The following is a 21,838-nucleotide window of genomic DNA, read 5'->3' as shown; positions in this document are numbered from 1 at the left end:
AGTCTGAATTAATAAGGCTTTACTACTATCCATCATGTTATATTTAGTTGCCAGTCATATGCCATTCATGGATTTCATTTTGTTACTCATTCTGCATGACCACAATACAGGTTGCATGATGTTATACTGTCTAATCAAACACTATACATTTCTGTGCACATGATGCTTTTTTTCTATGATGCTGTGTCAGTCTAAGTCTGTTCAGTTCAGATGCAAACCCCATTTAGTATTTTGATAAAATAAGGGAAACAGCATTTGCCATTATCTTTATCTGAAATTTTTTCTCATACTGAACAGATATTTGATATTTTAAGGCATGTCTTCTTCATATTCGTATTCAAAATTTTTAATATTCACACACCTCTACTGTCAACACAGTGGTTTTATGCAAGACCCAGCATTACAGTGCATGCACTTTTGCTTTGAGCTGGCACTTGACCCTGACAGGCAAGAGCAAGTCAATAGGTGCAACAGTACTAAACAATGCGTCTGGTGAGCACTGCTCTTATTATGGATGTTCAGAAAGTTCAAATACTTCAAATAGTAAAAATTCCGAAAGAACCAAGTCACATTCGCAATCTATTCAAAAGCTCAAGCATTTGCAAACCCCAACTAACAAATATTTTTGATTTAGACGCTACCTCTTAATTTAAATAAATTTTTAAAACCTTTTACATTTCAATAAAAAAGCTTTCTGGGTACCCTAGCATGCGCCTGGAGACAGTGAAAGAGCAAAAATTGGAAAAAGACCTTAATGCACCAGTTGGAGTGAAACAGAGAGGAAAAGAAAATGAGACAGCAAGAAAACACAACTTTACTAGTATTGCTTTTAGCAAACTTGCCTGAGCATATGTTATCATGTAGCTCCTACCAACCACACCAGCCTACAACTACGCCGATCATGTCGTTACTACACTGTTTTTGGTCGTGCGTAGTGCAATGAACACTTTTATTTTCTTGCAATTATATTTTTTCTGCAAAGGCACTTCATTCATTGTTTTCGCATAACAAACATTTCAAAATACCCGGCATGCTTGCCCATCTTGGAAAACTTCTGATATGAAAAACAAGTTTTCATGGTCCTTTCAAGTTTGTCTTCTGCCGTTTCTACCATACTGTATTACCGTAGTTACTCGCATAATGAACCCACCCTCAACTTTTGTCAATGAGAGTTTACTTTTTTTTAACCTCGCATAAAAAACACGCACCTGATCATTGGGGCCGATGCTAAGCATGTTCACCTTATCTCACCACGATCGGCCGTCGTCGCTGACTATCACAAATTGTCACATCATGCCATAATACAGCAAACACTTTTGAAGCATATGATGCAGAACACAAGCCCTGCATGAACACGAGTCACACGGGGGCACAACTTGTGGACTGCGCACTTTTGTTGATCACGGATAGACGAGCCGGTGAGCAGACAGGCAGAAAGGCGGGTGGTAGGGCGGGCGGTAGGACAGGTGAGTGGGCTGGTGACTGGATGGACGTATGACAATGAACCCTCCCCCCCAAATTGATGTCAACTTTTCTTTAAGAAAAGTGGGTTCATTACGCAAGTAAATGCGGTTCACCGAGAACAACTATGTCAAAGTACACTAGATTTCTTTTTTTTTCATTGCCACATTTTGTAGAAAAGCGCTTCTATTACAGTTTAAGCTAACAGTGTACATATACAGGGTCCATAATGGAAGTAATGCATGTGATTTTATTATGATGTGACTACCATGGCAGCACGGTAAAACTGGTCAGGAAATCTGGCGAGGGTTCTGCCCTGCCAACACAGCCGGTCACCAGTTTACTCCGAGCAGTGCGAGTGGATAACACGGCGCGATGCAGCATTCCCTTGAACAGAGATATGCTATCAAGTTTTGTGTGAAGCTTTGAAAGAATGCAACCAAAACATTCCAGATGCTTCAAGAAGCCTTCAAGGATGACTACATTTTAAGGTCACAGTCCGGGAGGTGGCACAAGGTGTGCAACGAGACCCAGGAGGAGGTCACCGACGAACCCCGTTCTGGACGCCAAACAACGACCAGAACCAACGAAAACGTGGATCGTATGAGCAAAGTTTTGCGTTCTGAATGTCGATTGAGCATCCAGCTAATTGCTGACACCCTACACATGTCCACTTGGGGTACATGGGATAGTGACCGACGATACGCAAATGCGCAAGGTCTGCATGAAGCTTGCGCCGAAAGTGTTGACGGAAGATCAGAAAGAACTTCATGTTTTGTGATGTCAAGAATTGTTGGATTTGATTCAAAATGAGCCGAACTTTCTTAACTCTGCTGTAACCCGAGACGAATCCTGGATGTTCGAGTATAACCCAAAATCGAAAGGGCAGAGCAGCGAGTGGCACACAAAATCATCCCCCCACCCCAAGAAAGTGCGAATGAGCAAGTCTCGCATCAAAACGATGTTCATTGTCTTTATTGACGCCCGAGGAATTGTCCATTCTGAGTTTGTACCGCAGGGAGAAACTGTCAACACAGCCTTTTACCTGGAGGTGCTCAAGAAATTAAAATGCTAGGTCGTGTGCGTGAGGGCTGACATCAAAGACACGGTCAGGCTCCAGCATAACAATGCCCCCTGCCACATGTCCTTCATCGTTACCAACTTCCTGCCTGGAGCAACACCCCAGTGGTCCCCCATCCCCCTTACAGTCTTGACTTGGCTCCGTGCAACTTTTTTTTTTTGTTTCCCGAATTGAGGAGAGCGCTGAAAGGAAAGTATTGGGAGACCGTGGAAAACATCCAAAAGCATGTTACAGTGTTCCTGAGAGCCGTTGAGGACTTTCAGGGTGCACTCCAGGCGTGGCAGACATGTCTCCGCAAGTGTATTGATGCAGGGGAAAGTATTTTGAAGAATTTTATCCATTTGTACAGGCCGATCAAAAATTATTTTTTCCAGAAAATGCGCATTACTTTCATAATGGACCCTGTATATTCAAATATTTTCAGAAACATTTGGTTCAGTGTAAATTTTTAATATCCAAATTCACTTTGCAACAAAAAATTTGGTCATTCATCATGGGAAGTTTATGGTTTATGGGGGTTTAACATCCCAAAGTGTCTCAGGCTATGAGGGACACCATAGTGAAGGGCTCCAGAAATTTCAACCACCTGGAGTTCTTTAATGCGCACTGACATCGCACAGTGCATGGGCCTCTAGAATTTCACCTCCATCGAAATTCGACTGCCACGGCCGGGATTGAACCTGCATCTTTTCGGCCAGCAGCCAAGCACCATAACCACTGAGCCACTGTAACCATAGAGTTTCTTACTATTGACTAGAGGGAAAGCTGGTGCCTCGCCTATGGGAGTTTTGGGAGTTTGCATGGAGCTTTCTTGAGACCACTTCAGCCACCATGGGGGCCTAAGCATCATGGGGCGGAGAGCTACCGACTGCAAAACCATAACTTTTGACCAAAAAATAATGAAAAAACAAACAATGTTAGATAATCAAGAAAGCCCTAACATTCAATATCCTGTCTGTAAATAGGAACAAACGAGCAGAAAAGCATGAAAATGTAAAGTTTGCCCAAAATAAGCGATGGCTTGCTCTCCTATTGGCCAAGAATTGCAGACCACAAAAGACAATATTTCGTGCTTAACACACGCAATTTTAAAAAGAAATAAGTTTTTAAAAAAAATGTCGCTTCAACACTGTAAGAGGTTTTTTTCATGGCATTTCGGAAAACAAGAACCTTTTATTGTTGCCGTATGCTGTTATGTTCTCGCTACTATGGCTTTTGCGTACTACGTTTGCATCAAAGTTCTCTAAGCGCGGGGTGCGCCGTGGACGGAATTGAACACCTCAGTAACGCCACTCTGTGTTTCTGAAAAAAACTGACTGTCCCCCGCACCAAGTAGCTCATCGCCCCATGATGCTTTGAGCGCCCATGGTGGCTTAGGTGCAGCGCCGTCAGCATTCCCTCTAGTTAATAGTAAGAGACTCTATGACCTTAGGAGCTCAGAATGGAAAGTGGCAGTGCAAAATAAACAGACAAAGATGAAGAAATATGAAGAAACATTCAGTTGGCAGTTCAGCACTTGTTCTGTCATCCATGTTTCTTCATCTTCGTCCCAGTTCTTTAGCACTGCAACTTTCCATGGCTTTTACTCAAGCCTTGTCATGTGTCTGCAATGCATTTTCATTTCACCTGGATCAGTGGCACAACCCTTGGCAATCATTTCTACATAATTCAGTACTGCTACGTTTTTCGGTACTTTATGTCTCAAGGACTCACCTGGACCACTAGGCACTGATGTCTGGATTTTGGTGTGCTCTGAAGGAAACCCAAGGGCACTCTTCAGGGCTGACATAACAGGAGTCAACGGGTTGCTTGGTTCAGCAGTCTTCACCACACGGGCCACTTTCCTAGGCCGAATAACCAGTAAAAGTTTATAGCAGATGTCCATCATACTAAATTTACATCAAATATTCAAACACAAGTTCAAGTGCTAACAAACGCTGGCTGCTGAGCTTCCTGGCATGTACAGGCAGGTGATAAGGACATTTTATGCATCTGTTAGCTTCGTGGATGACCCCCAGAGTGAAAATGACACTTTAGAACATTAGGTTTCATGCTCGGTGACAGAGCTAGCCAGCCTATGGGATCCAACTTATTGCAAACCATCACATGTGCTTTTCACTTCTAGTGCCGCATGAAAACACCTGTTAGGAAGAACAATGGTCATGATCACAAAGATTAATTTCAATCTCAACTTCATGGGGAAGCCAAGCCAAGCAAGAAATAAGGGTTTATACTTGTGCAGTGAGTCTACGATGTTTCAATTAAATGCACAAGTAGACAGCTAGATAAAATTTAAAACTTCTTTCTTAACACATAAAAAAGCACAAATACAACCCATAGAAAACTAATGAAAATGATAAAAGATAATTGTATAATTATAATATAATAAATTATAACTATAATTAATAATTAGAATAAATAATAATTAAGAGATAATTAAATATGACCCTTTCACATTACAGAAATGACTCTAATTGCATATTGTCTATTTTTTAAGTTGAGACACTGTGCACTGGCCTAACAAGCTACATTTTAATTGAAATAGTAATGTGGAATTGCACTAAGAGGTTTTTGCCAAGTGAAGGTGACGCCACCCACATGACAAAAAACGACAGAAAATTTTTACTGCATTCGAATCAGTGCGAAAACATGGATTTGTGCTACGTAAAAGACCGAAGACGACAATGAGTGAGTTTTGCCATGGAACGGAGCACTCACACTTCTCGGACATACAACTGGCAAGAGACGATTTTGCTCGGGTCAAAACCACCAGATTAGTGCCACGTAGAAGATGACGATGGGCAGGCAGTGCCACGGAATGGAGTGCTCGCGCTTCTTGGACATACAAGTGGCAAGACTATTTTTCTAGGCTCTGAACCTCTGGATTAGAACCACATAGAAGACAATGATGAGCCGGCAGTGCCGCGGGGCGGAGCGCTCGCACTTCTCGTACATACAATCAGCAAGAGACGATTTTGCTCCTGTCAGAACCAACGGATTAGTGCCAGGTATAAGACGATGATGAGTCGGCAGTGCCACGGGACGGAGTGCTCGCGCTTCTAAGACATACAACCGGCAAGAGAAGATTTTGCCAAGCTCTGAACCTCCAGATTAGTGTTTTCGCATTAAAAAACTTGTGGCAAGAATGTAAGAATGCATAAATCCCCAGCAACTGAACACTTCTAAGAATTACACATGCAAGAAGAACCAAGGAATGTCCTTAGGAAATTGGAACATGGAACATCTCAGCAGAAACCTGCTTGGTCGGGAAGTGAATTAGATAGAAAAAACTGTGACACTTCGACCAAAGTCTCATATGAGAACCGATGTTTCGGTAACAACTCGGCACCCTTTCCAGGGCTGACTGGGAGGAAGCAAGAGATGAGCTTTTTTAACTGCTGCCACTGGCGGTCGCCGCTTTGTGTCATAATGGGAGTGCAGGGGTTCCACCATATGAGTAACATCAGTTGGGGGTTGGCGGTGGGGTGGGGGGGTGAGCTTTGCAACGCTACAAAGGCTGTGTATGTAGACTAACGGAAGGGAGCCTTGAGAGCACTTTACACTTCCAGGTGTGTTTTGTATGTGCCAGGATTCTATGCACTGTCGCTTGAATGGATTAAGCTCAATGTTAACAACCCTAGCATGTTAACCGCTCTTAAGGTTCCCTTCCTTTGAAAAGCGTATGTACACGGCCTTCATGATGTCGCAAAGGCCACCCCCCGCCAACCCCTCATTCAAGTGACTCACACGGTGGAAGCCCCATAAGGTGGCTACTCACAGTGGCTGTTGTTAGAAAAGCACACTTTTTGCTTCCACCCAGTCAACCCTGAAGAAGGCGCCAAGTTGGCAATGGAACGTTGGTTCTTCCGCCAGATGCTGGTCGGAGTATCACAATTTTTCTCTCTAGTCCTTAGTAAAGAACAAACACAAGTTGTTGTCATTTAGTTGTATCAGCAGAATTCACATGTGCTTTACATGGTGTTTGTTTATTACGCAGCTGTATACACCATCACCATGGCACTTTGCACTTGTCCTGGCATCTAATTCTTGGCGTTTTTGGATTCTCTCTCAAAACTTGGACTTCCTGAACTAGGAGCTTCATTGCAGTTTCATTTTGCAGTCAATGTGAACATACAGCCCACAAAGTGGCTAGTCACATCACAGTGCATCACATTGCAGAATATTTGTTTACAAGAACAAAGCCTAGTGTGAATGTCTTCATGACTCTGATAAATAATCATTAGCTGTTCTAGATACAGGAAAGCAAGACATCTAAAAATTTTAAATTTATATAACATCACCGTTCTTTTCAAATTTAATACAACATTCATTACTCTATCTCACCTGCTGCTCCTAAATATAAATTATCCAGTCTATGTATGCCTGCCATCACCATGTCACTCAAATAGCACAAATGTGACTCCCATCTTCTTTAGAGGACTATACTGGGACTGGTGCAGTTTTTTTATTTATGTTAATGACACTGCAGAAGATCTGTATGGTAATATACAAGTCCCTCCAATATGAAAGGGAACAACCGGTTTGCACAAAAAGACAAATTTCTTGGTTATTCCTCTACTAAAGTTGAAAATCACATCTTGGTATTCTAGGCAGAGAAAAACTAGTCAGAAACCAGGTAAAGTGTGCTTGTCACACACAGTTGTGGATTAATCAATAATTGAATGCTGAGACTTTATTCCCTTTCCTATTGGGGGTACAAGGGATGTCGTAGTGGAGGGCTCCGAATTAATTTAGACCATCTGGAGTTTTTTAAGGTGGGCTAACATCGCACATGACAATGTCTTGCACATTACAGCCCGGGCGGTGGGCAGTCATTGTGTTTCTAATGTCGGGGTTTGCCGACAATGTCTACCAAATGGACAGTGACATTTCTTTATTGAAAGATTATGTTTTAAACTGTCCAGCAATGCTTCTGAGCATTACTGCCAGGCATATATTTCTTTGGGAAAGAAGCTTTTAATTGCTTCTTGCACTTAAATGGTCCTCTTAAACTTTCAGCACCGCTCACCATTTGTCTTCAGAAATTAAATTTTTTCATTAAATGATTTATGCAGGCCTCAAGAAAGACAATCAGTCTGGGTTGCAATAGAAACCACCAACAGAAATTGTATTACGAACATGTACAAAATTTCATACAAAGTCATAGTGGTTGGAAATTGTAAAACAGGGAAACAAGGATATGTCTAATGAGTATTTGAGGGATCGCGGGGGAGGGGGCTCCATAGTGCAATTTCAAAGATGCACAAGACAATAGGAAAGCAGAAAAAAATTATATCACTGCAGGTAACAAAACCTGTCTGCATAAAAATGGCGGAGGACATGCTACCTGGCTCATTGTTCTGAGCAATATTAACTGTGCTTGCTAGTTGACAAGAAAAAGTAGCCTATTTAGGATTTAAAGGTTGCCAAATTCACCTGGAACAAAGAAATCACTGCTAGTTGTTCCAAAATCACAGAAAAAGCACTGAACTCGCAATATACACAATTGTGTACAAAGTGCCGTAAAGGAGTAGAAACACCAAGTTTTTGGGTGCGTTTTACACAAGACAATAGTCTACATGAGTCATGACCTGGAATTCACCTAAGCCAGCAGAATAATTTATAATTGAATTTTATTCTCTCGTGTTGTTTTAGTTTCAGTCCCAACAGCCGAACAATGGCTGCAATGTAACAGACAATTTGAGGTCATATGAGGCATGCTAAAACTGCAAAATAATCACTGCTTGTTCATTTTTGTCATTCCAACCGTCCAGCAGGCTCGCATGTTGGTGTGAATTAAAACAAAGAAAACGAAGACCATATTGTAGTATTTGTATGCCTCCCTTGGCTTCAACTCGTCTTTTAAGTCCCTGCCATTGCTTAATGTCGATACTGAAGCCAAAAGAGCACAAGATAAAAAAACAATTATAAATTAATTATTTATGATCACCAAAGAAAACAACTAAAATTTGGTGTCACTACTCTTTTAAAGGGATAACGAAAACCTGGCGTCGAGAATGATGTAGTGTGCAATGTCTGCATTAGAAACATCGCAAAGCATTTTTTAGGAGAATTTTTTTTTTATCAGTGGCCACACTCCTTCGTATATATTCTGATGCTGGAAAAAAAAGGCACCATAAACTTATGTCCCACCAGCCACAAGCTATCTTGCAATTAACAATATGTCAGTAGCTTTGGCACATTATTTCAGGCCTTTTCCATTGCTTTTGTGCTAATATAGACCACACTTCCACATTCAGACTCTTCTGTTGCATTGCGTAATGAAAACAGAAGTGTTTAGTGCCCCTATAAGCAAGGGAAAAAGTAAACCTTACTTGCATATGAATATGACGTCCATTACCTTTTGCTAGGTAACGAGTCTCAAGACTCTGACCGCCGAAGCATGGTCAGTATTATTCTGTCTGTGACTCTTCATACCTGTATGATTTTTTTCATATCTATAAGTACAAAACCACTGATGCATGTCACCATGCTATGTGGACTGTCACTGTTCCATTGGTCTACTTCGTGATGTGAGAAGAGCACTGCTCTTTGATATAAATTTCTAGGATCACAAAACACACTGAAGAGTTTGCAAACATTAATGACTATAACAAATACAGTAAAACCTCATTGATCTATCTGTTAAACAATGCCGGGGAAGAATGTATTATTTGAGAAAATGTACGATCCAAAAGGCCTAATTCTGAAAAATAGAACTTTTGACTGAGATAGACATTTGAACCGATACTTTCACTTTATAAAACGTCGATCGGCATTTTTTGGTGTAGCCACCATGGTGGATCAGTGGTTATGGCGCTCGGCTGCTGACCCGAAAGACACGGGTTCAATCCTGGCTACGGAGGTCGACCAGGATCTCTACCATGTTGTGTTTGGATGCTTTGCCTCCTCGCACTAATACACAGCGGAGAAACCACAACGTTGGCTAACCGTGCTGCTTTCCCCAGACCCAGCCTGCTTGCATGTAAGCGCACCATTGCAGTTCTCAAATGCTTCACCCCCTTGCCATTAAGCAGCGTGAAGCAGCAGTTACTTTTCTCTTCATGTCGCATCCCTGCTGGAACAGCCTGCTTGCACGATGGTGCAGTTAGTTTTAGGATGCTCTGCCACTCTGTACCTCTCTACTGCAGAAAAGCCATCAAGGCAGGAGATTACAGCTGCATTCCAGCTCATGTCGCGTGCACCTAGATTCAGCCCAATTTATATATTTGCACACGTGCGCCTGGTCACTAAATGTATTATATGACCAGGATTTGTCAAAAGTTTGACTGCAGTAGCCAGAAAATCATGTTATCCAAGAACGTATTAATTGGAAGAAAAATAATGTAAATCTAAGAGACATTTTTATTCCCCGCTATCATCGAGGTTTTATTGTATGCTCTGCAATTAAAAAACAAGACACATTAACAATAGCTACGTTAATGAGTGCCAACGTCAGGTCACACAGTGGGATCACCAAAAGTACCAAAGTTCCACACCTATGTTATTTTTCATCTCATTTAAAGCAATAAGCTGTGCTGAATTAAAATTAAATCCAACAAGAAAACTTGCTTGTCTTATCATAAGTTCATGCTAACAGAAGTGCCCCTAAAAAAGGTGTGTCCAAATACAGTGTTTACTTGCGTAATTTGTGCACCTTTTTCCTTAAGTTAGAGCGTCAAAGAGGGAGTGCGCAAATTACGCAGAGATTTTGCGAACACACCTCAAAAAGCTCTACAGGGTTGTAACGCGAAATACATGTAATGTGTTGATGCCTGTACATCAACCCCCCAACTCTCACCCCTCACCGGCCAGAAAAAAGTTGACTCAAAATATAAGGCGCATATCCCCTCCCACCCCGCCACGCTCTATATTGCAACGGGACGACGGACCCGCCCTAAGGAAAGCACACCAAGTTGGACAGCCGAAGGAACACCACCGGCGGCCCCCAATCTTTATCCTCGTCTGCGCTCGCCCGCTCCTCCACGTGCTTCTCACGCCTCATCTTCATCCGCGCAGGGCACTTGGTCAGCATACGCCCTGGGCGTTTATTCCCGTAACAATTTTCCCCCCCGGGGAGGGAAGGGGGGAGGAGGAAAGAAAGTCTAGTGCGATGCGGTGCAAAGGTCCAGGCGTTCCAGTCCTAGGAGGCCAGCCGGGGAGTACGGTAGCCTCATGTGCCGTTCCATAGCAGTGGCCACAAGCTCCAGTGCAGCGGGACGGGGTAAAAATGTCGCAAGGCTGAAGCACTGAAGCAGTCGACCTAGTCGGAGAGGACCCGGCGTGCTTTTCGAAGACATTGTTGGCACCGGCCATGTTGGCGCCATCTGGATAGAACGCAGTTTCAACACCGCTGGTGTCGTCTAGCTCGTGCTTCGCTTTGCAGGCTGCCGTCAGCCGGCTAGGTGCTCCTTGAGTGTGGTCGTGTCCTCTGCGAAATTGATGGGGGTCACATTTCCTGCACATTTTGCAGCGCTTCCTTGATGGGGTCGCACTCCTTGAGAAAGGCATCGAACTCGTTCCGATGAGCGCCCGGGTTAAGGTTCTTCTTGATTTGCAGTAGGCATCATCACGCTGTGATGACATTTAAGTGTCGTCTGACACCAAACTGTCTCGGGAGATCTCGGGGCTGCTGGTAGGCGGTTCCTCACCATATGACAACAGCGAGGGCTCTTGCTCGCCCTCGGAAAGTGGTTCCAGCAAGCCGTTCATGTCAAGCTCAGCCAGACTTTCGGTTCCAGTGGCATAGTCGGGCGACGGCGCTTGTATTTGCTTTTGCGGCTTCGTGTAAGCTTTTGGAAGTGCATCGCCACGCTTGCCCTTGTCTAGTTTGCCTGTGGGTGACGGGGTCACTTCGATGGACGCAGTCTGGACGGACACACCTCGGAACTTGTGATTGCGCCCATGGCACAACGCTCCACTTCTGGGGCGGCATTCTGCGAGGGAGGCCTGGAGCCAGCAGGCAGCAGCGGCACTGGTGAGGACGTGGGAGCCAAGTCGGGATCAGCGCGGGTGCCGGAGACATATCTCCATGTTCGAAACATGTTCTGGAAAAATGTGGTGCACACCGCGTTGGCGATGCTCAGGCAGATCTTCGAGTCGGTAAGTCATGGGGCCAAGCCGAGCAACAACACGGTAAGGCCCGCGGTACCGGGGCAAGAACTTTGCGGCACGGCCAGCAGCTCGGATGGTGCGGCGAACGAGGACCAAATCGTCGGGTCGGAAGAAGGGAGGTGGCGTAGCTGCCTCATTGGCCGCTTGTACACGTTCATGGGCCCGGAGAAGGTTGCGCTGGACATCGAGGCGAGCGCGCCGAAGTCGTTGGATGGGGCAGGCCCCATAGGATGGGGCAGGCCCAACTGCGTATCGAGGGGAATGGAAGGCGTTCTGCCATACACGACCAAGAACGCATCGCATGCGTTGTTTCCTGCGTCGCAGTGTTGATGGCAAAAACTGCGGCAGGAACAAAATGACCCCAGTTTGTGTGGGATGGAGCAACGTAGGACGCAAGTATATCGGTCAGTGTCCGGTTAACACGCTCCATGAGACCACTGCACTGGGAATGGTTGACGGACGTCGTTGAGTGCGCAATCCCAAAAGAGCGGAGGGCTCGCTCAAATTCAGGCGACGTAAAGCAGCTCCCACGGTCCGTAATGAGGCGTCGGGGCACACCGTGCCGAAGGACGAGATGCTGTTCCACAAACGAGACAGCATGGGCGGACAACGTGTCAGGAACGGGCAGTGCTTCGACCCAGTGATCGATTGCAACCAGAACATACTGATTGCCGGCGCGCGTCTTCGGAAACGGGCCCAAACAGTTCAGGCCAACCAGCTCGAAAGGCGCACTCGGTGGCAAGAAAGCTTGAAGGGGTGGCTTGGGTGCTCGAGTAGACGGTTTCCGGTACTGACACGTCTGGCAAGATGCCACATGTTCCTTGACGTCCCTGAACATATTGGGCCACCAAAAGCACTCCGACACTCGTGCATAGGTCTTGCCGCGGCCCAGGTGACCAGCCGTGGGGGCGTCGTGCAAGCCGCACAAGACCTCCGAGTGCAGCATTGTCGGCACCACTGGCAACCACACGGGAGGTTGACCACGGAGCTGCTTCACATGGCACAAGAGGGTATTCTCCACCCGATAGACCCGGCGCAGTCTGCAATGGCGTGTGTCGGCACCGGTGTTGAGAGAGCAGATGATGGCAGCAATGTTGGGATCTTGTGTTCGCGTGGTTTTCAGGTCCGTCAAAGCCATCACAGAACAGGGGTGATGCGAAAGGAAGTCGGCATCTTGATGGGCAGAGCCGCGCCGATCCACTATAGTAAAATCGTACTCCTGAAGTTGGAGGGACCAGCGCGCAAATTTTGCATTGAAATGTTTGGCGGACTGCAGCCAAGTGAGGGCATTATTGTCCGTCACGATGGTAAAATGACAACCGTACAGGTAGGGACGGAACTTCTCGACGGCCCAGACAACGGCGAGGCATTCAAGTTCCGAAGAGTGCCAGCGGCGATCCACGTCAAGAGAGCTTGCGGCTGGCATAGGCTAGGACCCTGTGGTCGCCAGATTCGTCTTCCTGCAGGAGGACTGCGCCGAGCCCATCCTGGCTAGCATCTGTGTGGAGGATGATGGGGGCCGATTCGTCATAATGAGCCAACGTAGGAGGCTCGAGGAGGGCGTTTTTGACATCGAGGAACGCGAGCTGTTGGGTCGGTGTCCAACTCCACACGGCATCCTTCTTCAACAGGGCGGTCAAGGGAGCACTTTGCTTGGCAAGGTTCGCAATGAAGCAGTGGAAATAGGAAGCAAATCCAAGAAACCTTTTCAGCTCCTTGGGAGTGGTGGGAGCTGCATAAGCCGTGAGCGCTTGTAGTTTTTCAAGGTCAGGACGAATACCATGCCGGTTCACGACGTGACCCAAGTACGTCACTTCCGCGAAACCGAAGAAGCATTTTTTTTATTTCAAGCGAAGCCCAGCAGAGGTAAGGGCTTCGAGGACAAGTTTGAAGCATCACTGGTGTTTGTCGAACGTAGCCGCGTAGACAATGACGTCGTCCAGGTAAACCACCGCCATATTCCACTTCATATGGGCCAAGACGCGGTCCATGACGTGTTGGAAGGTGGCCGGCGCATTCGAGAGACCAAAGGGCATGCGGTTGAACTGATAAAGACTATCAGGCGTCACAAACGCCGTCTTTTCAGCGTCGTCGGGGTGAAGAGGCACCTGCCAGTAGCCCGAAAGAAGGTGCAAGGTGGTGAAGTATTGGGACCCCTTCAGGCGGTCGAGGCTGTCGTCAAGGCGAGGCAGCGGATAGACATCTAGATGGGTGACGGCATAGAGCTTGCGGTAGTTCATGCAGAAGCGGATCGCCACATCCTTCTTCCGCACAAGGACGACGAGAGAGGACCAGGGGCTGCACGAAAGGGGAATGATGCCCTGGTCTAGCATGTCGGCCACGTGCTGCTGAATAACCCGCCGTTTGGCTGGTGCGACACGACGGGATTGATGGTGGATGGGCCCGTGACCGGCAGTGTCGATGCGGTGGTGTGTCCAGGTAGTACATCCGAGTTCTTCGGCACGCAGAGTGAGACAACTGTGGTGTTGCTGCAGTAGGACCTTGAGTGCAGCGAGCTCCGCGGAGGTCAGGTTGGGGCCAAAATTGAAAGACTCCCATGATAGGGCCTCAGGTGTTGGTGGCGTCGATGCCAGGGCCGCAGGCTACAGAGAGGCAACCAGCGAGCCTGGGCCTAAAACGTGCGCCGTGCCCAGGGACGACCCGTGACGCAGTCCGAGTAGGTGCCACCGATGTTAAGGACCAGCCCGTGAGCCTTTCTTTTCACCACTGACAGAAGGCACCGGAGGTGAGGTCGTCTCGCAGGCTGGGGCGGCACAGAGAACGGGCTCGAAGAGCACATCGGCAATTATCTGGTCGCTAAGCTGACCCAGTACCCAGATTGCCGCTCCCGGTGGTAGGGTCGTCACGTCAGAAGCCACCAACATTGCGCACACAACGGATGGCGGAACGTGACATCGAAGTTTCGATACGATGCCACGCAGAGAGGCGGAGGCACGCATGGCCGCTGACACCAGGAAGACGCATAGCTCCGCGCCGCAGTGAAAAAGCCGACGAGCCCAGCCTTGTTGATAGGGAGGCTGGTACGCCTGCTGTTACGGGGCTGCGAAGTCAACAACGACCGCAACTTGCTGGCACCAGCCGCACCCGAGAAACTCCGGCCAAATCGGGCTGCCGGCGACCACAAACTCTGTCGCGAAGGTCATGCCGAAAGCACGCACGTCCACGACGACACGTCCGAGTTGTTGCACCAGGGTGCCGTTGAATGTCAAAAGCTGGGTCTCAGGGGCCGGCAGAAGCATGTGGGGCATGCCGGTCACAAGTTACTTGTCCAGGACGTTCAAAGCAGCTCCCATGTCGACTAGGGCATTGACGTGCTGGCCGAGTATAGCCACGTCCGCAAATACGTAGGGCACTGCACGAGAGTGTAGCAGCGACGAGCGGGAGGAATCGAGACATAGAAGCGTGGGAACTGAGGCGGAAATGTGTCCCCAGAGTTCCGCCGGAGCATTTCTCAATGACGAAGGGTCAACGCAGTCCCTCAAATAGTGGCCCCGCTGGCCGCAACGAAAGCAGATCTGGGTCAAGCTGGTGCGCCCTCTGCAAGCACGAGCCGCAGCGGTGGCCACGGACCGTGAAGTCCACTCTGTGGTGGGGGTACAAACAGCCGCTTGCTTCGCGCGCGTGGTCTTCAGGATCATATCAGCCTCGACAGCGAGGTTCACAGCTGCGCGGACGAACTCGGGATGCCCGAGGCGGACCTGGCACTGGACTTCCGGGTCCCGAATGGCGTCGACAAAAGCTTCCGTGCTGACCAAGCCCACGGTGGTCGGTGGCACACCTGGCAGCGACTGTGACACCAACCGCTGAACAGCCGCGGAAAGGTCCTGGTAGCTTTCACCAGGCTCCTGCCAGCGAGCACGCAGGTACTGGTATTGGAGCCGGGGCTGGCCCGATCCGTAATGGTCGGCGAGGAGGCCCACGATGGCATCGTACCGGCCCAGCTCCACGCAAGGCAGCTTCGGGAGCAGCTCCGCCGCTCGGCCGCGCAGCTTGGAGACGAGCATCACAGCCCTTGTGCTGGCATCCCATCCACTGCCACCCCGACGGTGTCCAGCTGTACCTGGTAAGCCTCCCACGGAGCAGTACCGTCGAAACTCGGCAACTCCACCGCCATCCCCAGCTGGCGGACCGGAAGGGATGCACCCGCGCTGTGCATCACACAATCGTACTGCGAGGACAGCCCGACGGGCGCCGTTGCGGATGATTCCATGGTGGTGACGGAAGGCTCCGGCCCGCCATGGTTTGGGTAGATCGGTACAGCATGCTGGGGCCCACGCTCGACCGCCTCCAACCTCGCCTCTAGTTGGTCCAGTCGCTGACTGAGGCGCTCAAAGGCGGCCTCCAGCGCCAGGGAAAGGGGCAGGCCGTTGGAACGACCGAGATCAGCGGTGCCGTCTGCCGCACCGTGTGCCGCGTCAGCCGGAGATTGCTCGCAGTTCTCGGCCCTTTCCGCAGCCTTTTTCCGAGCACGGGTGGGCGCCATCTCACCGCTGCCACCAAAATATGCAACGGGACAACTGTCCCGCCCAAAGAAAAGCGCACCAAGTCGGACAGCCGAAGGAACACCACCGGTGGCCGCCAATCTTTATCCTTCTCTGTGCGCGTCTCATCTTCTTCCGTGCAGGGCACTTGGTCGGCGTACGCTGTGCCCTGGGCGTTTATTCCCATAACAATATATAGTACCTCGTGGGATAGCATGACGGTTCAGAAGTTTCGGGTTCCGGAAGTTTGCTCTTGCAGCTAACTGTCTGTCTGGGAAAGCGACCTCCAGTGGAAGCGAGCCGGGTAAACAGCGCGCAGTTCTTCCCCCCGCCACTCACACCTTTTGAAGCCACAGACGGTGACACGGCTCGCCAATCTTCCCTGGCTCACCTTGTGTGCACCCGCATGTACGTTGGTGGTCTGGCGTAGCAGGGAGAGTAAAATGTGCGAGTAAACGTTTCGAGTAAACGTTTTTAAAGAAAACCTGAGTGATAAATTAGGAGGTCCACAAATTACACGAGTAAATGCGGTATATGTTACACTAAAACAATGTATAAAATTGCCTTTCAGAGAAAAGATAATTGCAAATACAGCATTATTTCACTATGCATGAAATGAGGTGAAGACAAGAGCATGAAACAAGCTTATGTTATCCTACTTGAAAATGCCATTAGTCTAGTCTTCTTTTCTTTTTGATAGTTTCTTTTTCACACTGCATCCCACAGTGGCTGCTATGTGCGTTTTTTCTTCTGATCTTCGCTTTCCATCCAAGTGTGTACCTCTCTCTTATCTAGCTCTTTTTGTAGCATAGGTTTACAAACTCCACAAGCAGGCACACCATGGGCCTTTTCGTGCGCTGCAGGCAATGCGAGTGGCACCGATATCTGGCCATCTATGCGCTGTAATAATGACTGTTGCAACACAAGGTCTGCTGTAAATACTGTCCTCTAGTTTTTAAGCCCCAAGTCAACAAATGGGTGTACTTTGAGCATACATGCCTTTCAGTCTGTGAGAGGCAATGAGCAGCACGCAATGCATGCGTGATGCCGAGATCCGACCATGTCAGATCTCTGCGCCAGCATAGGCGCGATGATGCCCTGCCTTTTCCACACTGGCACGAGAGCTTTCCCTCAAGAAGGCGTGCTCTCACAAGAGGTCTTCCCCATAACTTTGTGTGAAGGCATCTTGTGGTGATACAGGGAAGCCGTCATGTGGGGGTGCTCTTGTGTAGAAGCATATTATATAATTTTAGAGCGATAGCTCTACTAACTGCGAATCTTGAGTTTCGGATTGGTAGTTCATCTGACATTGAAATGATCTTCAGACTTGGTGATTTCATAGCAGCAGTCTTAAAGGAGCATAAACACCTAACTTTTGGGTGCGTATTTTCTTGTTTGTAATGATGCGTATGGCATTTTCATACATGGATTACTACATGGTATTTTCCTACGACTGCTAAATAATTTATAATCGAATTTCTTTCTCATGCTGTTTCGATTTCAACAGGTGAACGATGAATGTGATGTCAAAGTGAGGTTATAGGTCATGTGAGGCGTGAAAAAAACTGCAATATAATTGCTGTTTCTATATTCTTTGTCAATCCGGCTCTTGATGAAGGTTGGCTTCAGCACTGTAGTGAATTAAAATGATGAAACAGCAATTATATCAACGTGTTTAGATGTCTCACACGACATAAAATCACTCTTTGACATCATAGCCATCGTTCTGCTCTTGAAACTAAAACCAGCATGACAGAAAAATGTGACTACGAATGTGAATCACATGGTGATTCATGCACAGTAGTGTCTTCCGCATCATTGCAGAGAAGAAAACATGCCACAAAAATTAAGCATCTATACTCCTTTAAGTCAGATGCCAAAGCATACTTTTAACTATGGCAAATGTCATGATGTCCCCAAATTTAGCCCTGGTCATTACCAACATTGGCCCATGACCAGTCCCAAAATTTGGCCCACCCCAACCCCTGAAATTTGGCCTTTATCCATTTGCACCAAAACCAATATCCATGCTAATTTCACTACGGCCAATACGATGGTGACCTCCAAATTTGGCCTTGGCCATTTCTAGATTTGGCCCATCCCCACCCCGAAATTGACCTCAGATTTGGACCAAAATCGATATCCGGTTCATCTGACTATGGGCAATACAATGGTGACCTCCAAATTTCGCCCACCCCTGAAATTTGACCATCTCGGATTTGGAACAAATTCATATACAGGCTAATTTGACTAAGGCCAACACAATGGTGACCTCCAAATTTGACCAGGGCTAAATGGAAACTTGCAACTGAGTACCTAGTCCGAGTACATATAGCAGCCGCAAACAAGTCAAGCCAAGAGATAAGAAACAAATCACAGTAAAGCAAGAAAAAAAAAAGCTATCGCTTGAGCATCGGCGGAACGGAGTTCAACTACTGTCATATTTTTTCTTTGCTTAGTGTCATGCGTATGTCCTGAGAGTACCACAACGTGGGTCACCGCAGGTCACGGTCGCTGCAAAAGGTCATCTTAACCGAAGGACATTCGAGACAGTTAATCTTAAGTGGGCTCGGCGGACCCAGCATCAGCATGCGGCTACAGAATCCTTTCTGCCGCCTTGTGCAGGTTATCTTCCTTGGTCTGACAGGAGCATATGCGCAACCTCATCCATCATCAGGGCACGCATGCAGCATTGCTTCAACCACGTCATCGGCACATGGACATCCCTCCTACATACCCTGTGACGCACATCTGCAGCGCCACCTTTCGGACATGAGACTTCGGAGCTGCCTTTAAAAGACCGGCCAGCAAGTTCCTGCTTCAGTGGGCTCAGCGGACCCAACGTCAGCATGTGGCTACAGAATCCTTTCTGCTGCCTTGTGCAGGTCGGTAGTTATTATTCTGCCATGCAAAGCGACTCTCGCTGTCTTCTGGTGGTGCCGAACCCCAAACAGCTTCTTTGTTCTGTGCACGATGTTTAGTGCGTATGCACCTTGCTTTTGTGCGGAGACGTCGAAACAAACCCCGGTCCTGATCTAGAAGATTCCAGTACTACTGAACTCCCACAAAAACTGCTGCTAGGACAAAAAAAACTGACAAATGAGATAGCTGCACTCAGGACGGAACAAACGGAGATGAGAAAACTTATTTCTGATATGAATCTCAGGTATACAGAGCTGGAAAAGCGAGCAGCCGTTGTAGACACCCTGGAAAAGGCAGTCAACTTTCTTCAGGTGAAGGTTACAGAAATGGAGGATCACAGTAGGCGCTCAAACTTAGTTATTTTCGGCATTAAGGGAGCTGAAGATGAGGACGCCACTGCATTAAAAACAAAAGCTCTCACGGACCTTTTTTCTACCGACACTTAATGTAAATTGCACTTCGGTTGGCAGGATTCACAGGCTAGGGAGAGGCAGTGGTAACCGACCAGTAATCGTATTTTTCCAGAATTACAAAGAAAAGCAAGAAGTGCTGAATAACTGTCACAAGCTAAAAGGTGGAAAAATATCGGTGCAGAACAACTATTCTAGAGATACACTCAGGAAGTGAAAACTTCTCTGGGAAAGTGCTAAGGAAGAAGAAAGACTGCTGAAACAAAACGTGTCTTTAGTCAATGATAAACTGAATATCGGAAAAAGTATCTTTATATGGGATGACAATAAAAAAGGAAGAGTTAAGCTGGCCAGAACTGAAAACAACTCACCTAACCAATGATGTGTCACCCCGCAAGTCAAAGACCTACGCCTGCTGAATTTAAATGCGCGAAGCATCGTGAACAAAAGCGAAAAACTGGAAGCTATTTGCTTAGAATATAACCCACATATAATGGTAATAACGGAAACTTGGTTGCATGAGAATATTGATGGTGACATTTGTCCTAGCACTTTTTGCTTATTTCACCATGATCACGAGTCAAGAGGGGGCGGAGTTGGCGTTCTAGTAAAAAAACCATTGTCTGCATTTCTTTTACAACAGACTGACAATCATGAGAGTGTCACCTTAAAAGTCAATTTTTTTGGGCAGAGTATTTTGTTATGTGCTGTATACAGAGCACCCGATTCACACCAATTTATGAATGAGTTGTGTGAACATATGGCTACATTTACTCACGACAAAATAATATTGACAGGGGATTTCAATTTGCCTGGCACTATTTGGAACAAACCACTCCTTGACAGTATGCACAACAGTCATTCTAAGTATATATTTGACATGATGCTTGCTAAAAACACAATACAAGTAGTCAACGAGCCTACTCGTACTACTGACTCCTCTAGTTCTGTACCTGATCTAGTCTTTGTTAGCCGTCCAACTGAAAATTTTGAAGTGACTGTTGAGCCTGGCATATCTGATCACAAAATGGTGTGCTTTTCATGCGTTTTCAATGCTTCACATGACTTCCTGTCCGTACAACCTGAAACTGTGAAAGATTTTTCACGCGCAAGCGACGAAAGTGTGCTGGACTATCTTTATCTGCGACTAAGTGATTTTAATTGGTCTGACGTCACTATACTATGGCAGCAATTTAAGGAGATATGCAGTCATTGTCTCGACAATTTTATCCCAAACAAAATCAGGAAGCGTACAAAACCAACACCTTAGATTACACGATGTACCTTACAAACCAAAAGGAAACAAACGTTTGAAACGGAGCGGCGCCTGCCAGCGCATCATTGATCGTGCAAGAGCCACACTTGCTCAAGCTGTGAGCAGAGCCAAGCGGCACTATTTTCAGGTTACTTTGCCTAACTTTATAAAGAATAAGCCCGATATATTTTGGATCCATTTATCCAAAAAGAGAAAGCCCGTAGATTAAATACTGCATGGCAGTGCTATTATTCATGACAAGCAAGTAATCGCGAATCATTTTAATGAATATTTCCAGAGTGTTTTTTCCATTCCAATCAGATATGCTCAAAGCGATGTCTTCCAACAACAAATCGACGATGAGTGCGACTTGGTGTCTTTGCCTGGTGTCTGTGCAATGCTTCTGAACTTAAAACTACGTTCGTCTCCAAGACCAGATAACATCCCCAATGTATTCCTGCACCGTTACGCTGAAATGTTATCAAAGTTCTTAGTCGTTATTTTCCGAGCGTCCATTTCATCGGCAAACCTTCCTTCTGACTGGTGAGCGGCTCGTATAGTCCCTGTGCTCAAAAAAGGCAACTCCACCCTCCTCCAGAATTATCGCCCCGTTTCATTGCTATCATCATGTTGTAAAATGTTAGAACACATCATTGCCAATTACGTAACTGAATTTCTAAATAACAAAGGCTTTCTAACTCCACTTCAGCATGGTTTTAGGAAAGGTTACTCAACTGTAACTCAATTAACTTCAGTTGTGCACAGCTTCGCAGAAATCCTCGATAGATCAGGCCAAGTAGATGTAATTTTTTCAGATTTTACGAAAGCGTTTGATCTTGTTTCACATAACAAACTAATTTGCAAACTCAAATTCGCTGGTCTACCTTCTTTCTTAATCAAATGGATTACTGCATACCTCATTGACAGAACCCAATTTGTTTGTGTTGGAGGTCACTCTTCGCGCTCCCTCCCGGTAACATCTGGAGTCCCTCAGGGAAGCGTCCTTGGCCCGTTATTATTTCTGATCTACATAAGTGATATTACTACGTTATCACAGAACCAGTTCAAATTAGGCTGTTCGCAGACGACTGCG

The 21,838-nt window shown here is 46.8% G+C and overlaps 1 protein-coding gene across 2 annotated transcripts in view; it reads right to left on the bottom strand.

The window, feature by feature from the left end:
* The window catches only part of LOC144114456 (stomatin-like protein 1), a 55,264-nt gene that overhangs the window by 17,785 nt on the left and 15,641 nt on the right, over positions 1–21,838 (bottom strand). For both annotated transcript variants that reach the window (XR_013311042.1, XM_077648199.1), the window contains exon 7: positions 4,256–4,386. Coding sequence is in view for 1 of the 2 variants with exons in the window: in XM_077648199.1 (XP_077504325.1) it covers positions 4,256–4,386 (131 nt within the window). In the remaining variant the exon portion in view is untranslated. The remainder of the gene's footprint in view (positions 1–4,255; positions 4,387–21,838) is intronic.

The sequence above is a fragment of the Amblyomma americanum genome, chromosome 1 (genome assembly GCF_052857255.1).
Source record: "Amblyomma americanum isolate KBUSLIRL-KWMA chromosome 1, ASM5285725v1, whole genome shotgun sequence".
NCBI classification, from domain to species: Eukaryota; Metazoa; Arthropoda; class Arachnida; order Ixodida; family Ixodidae; genus Amblyomma; species Amblyomma americanum.
The sequence above is the reverse complement of the archived record's forward strand: the minus strand, read 5'-3'. Positions and strand labels throughout refer to the sequence as shown.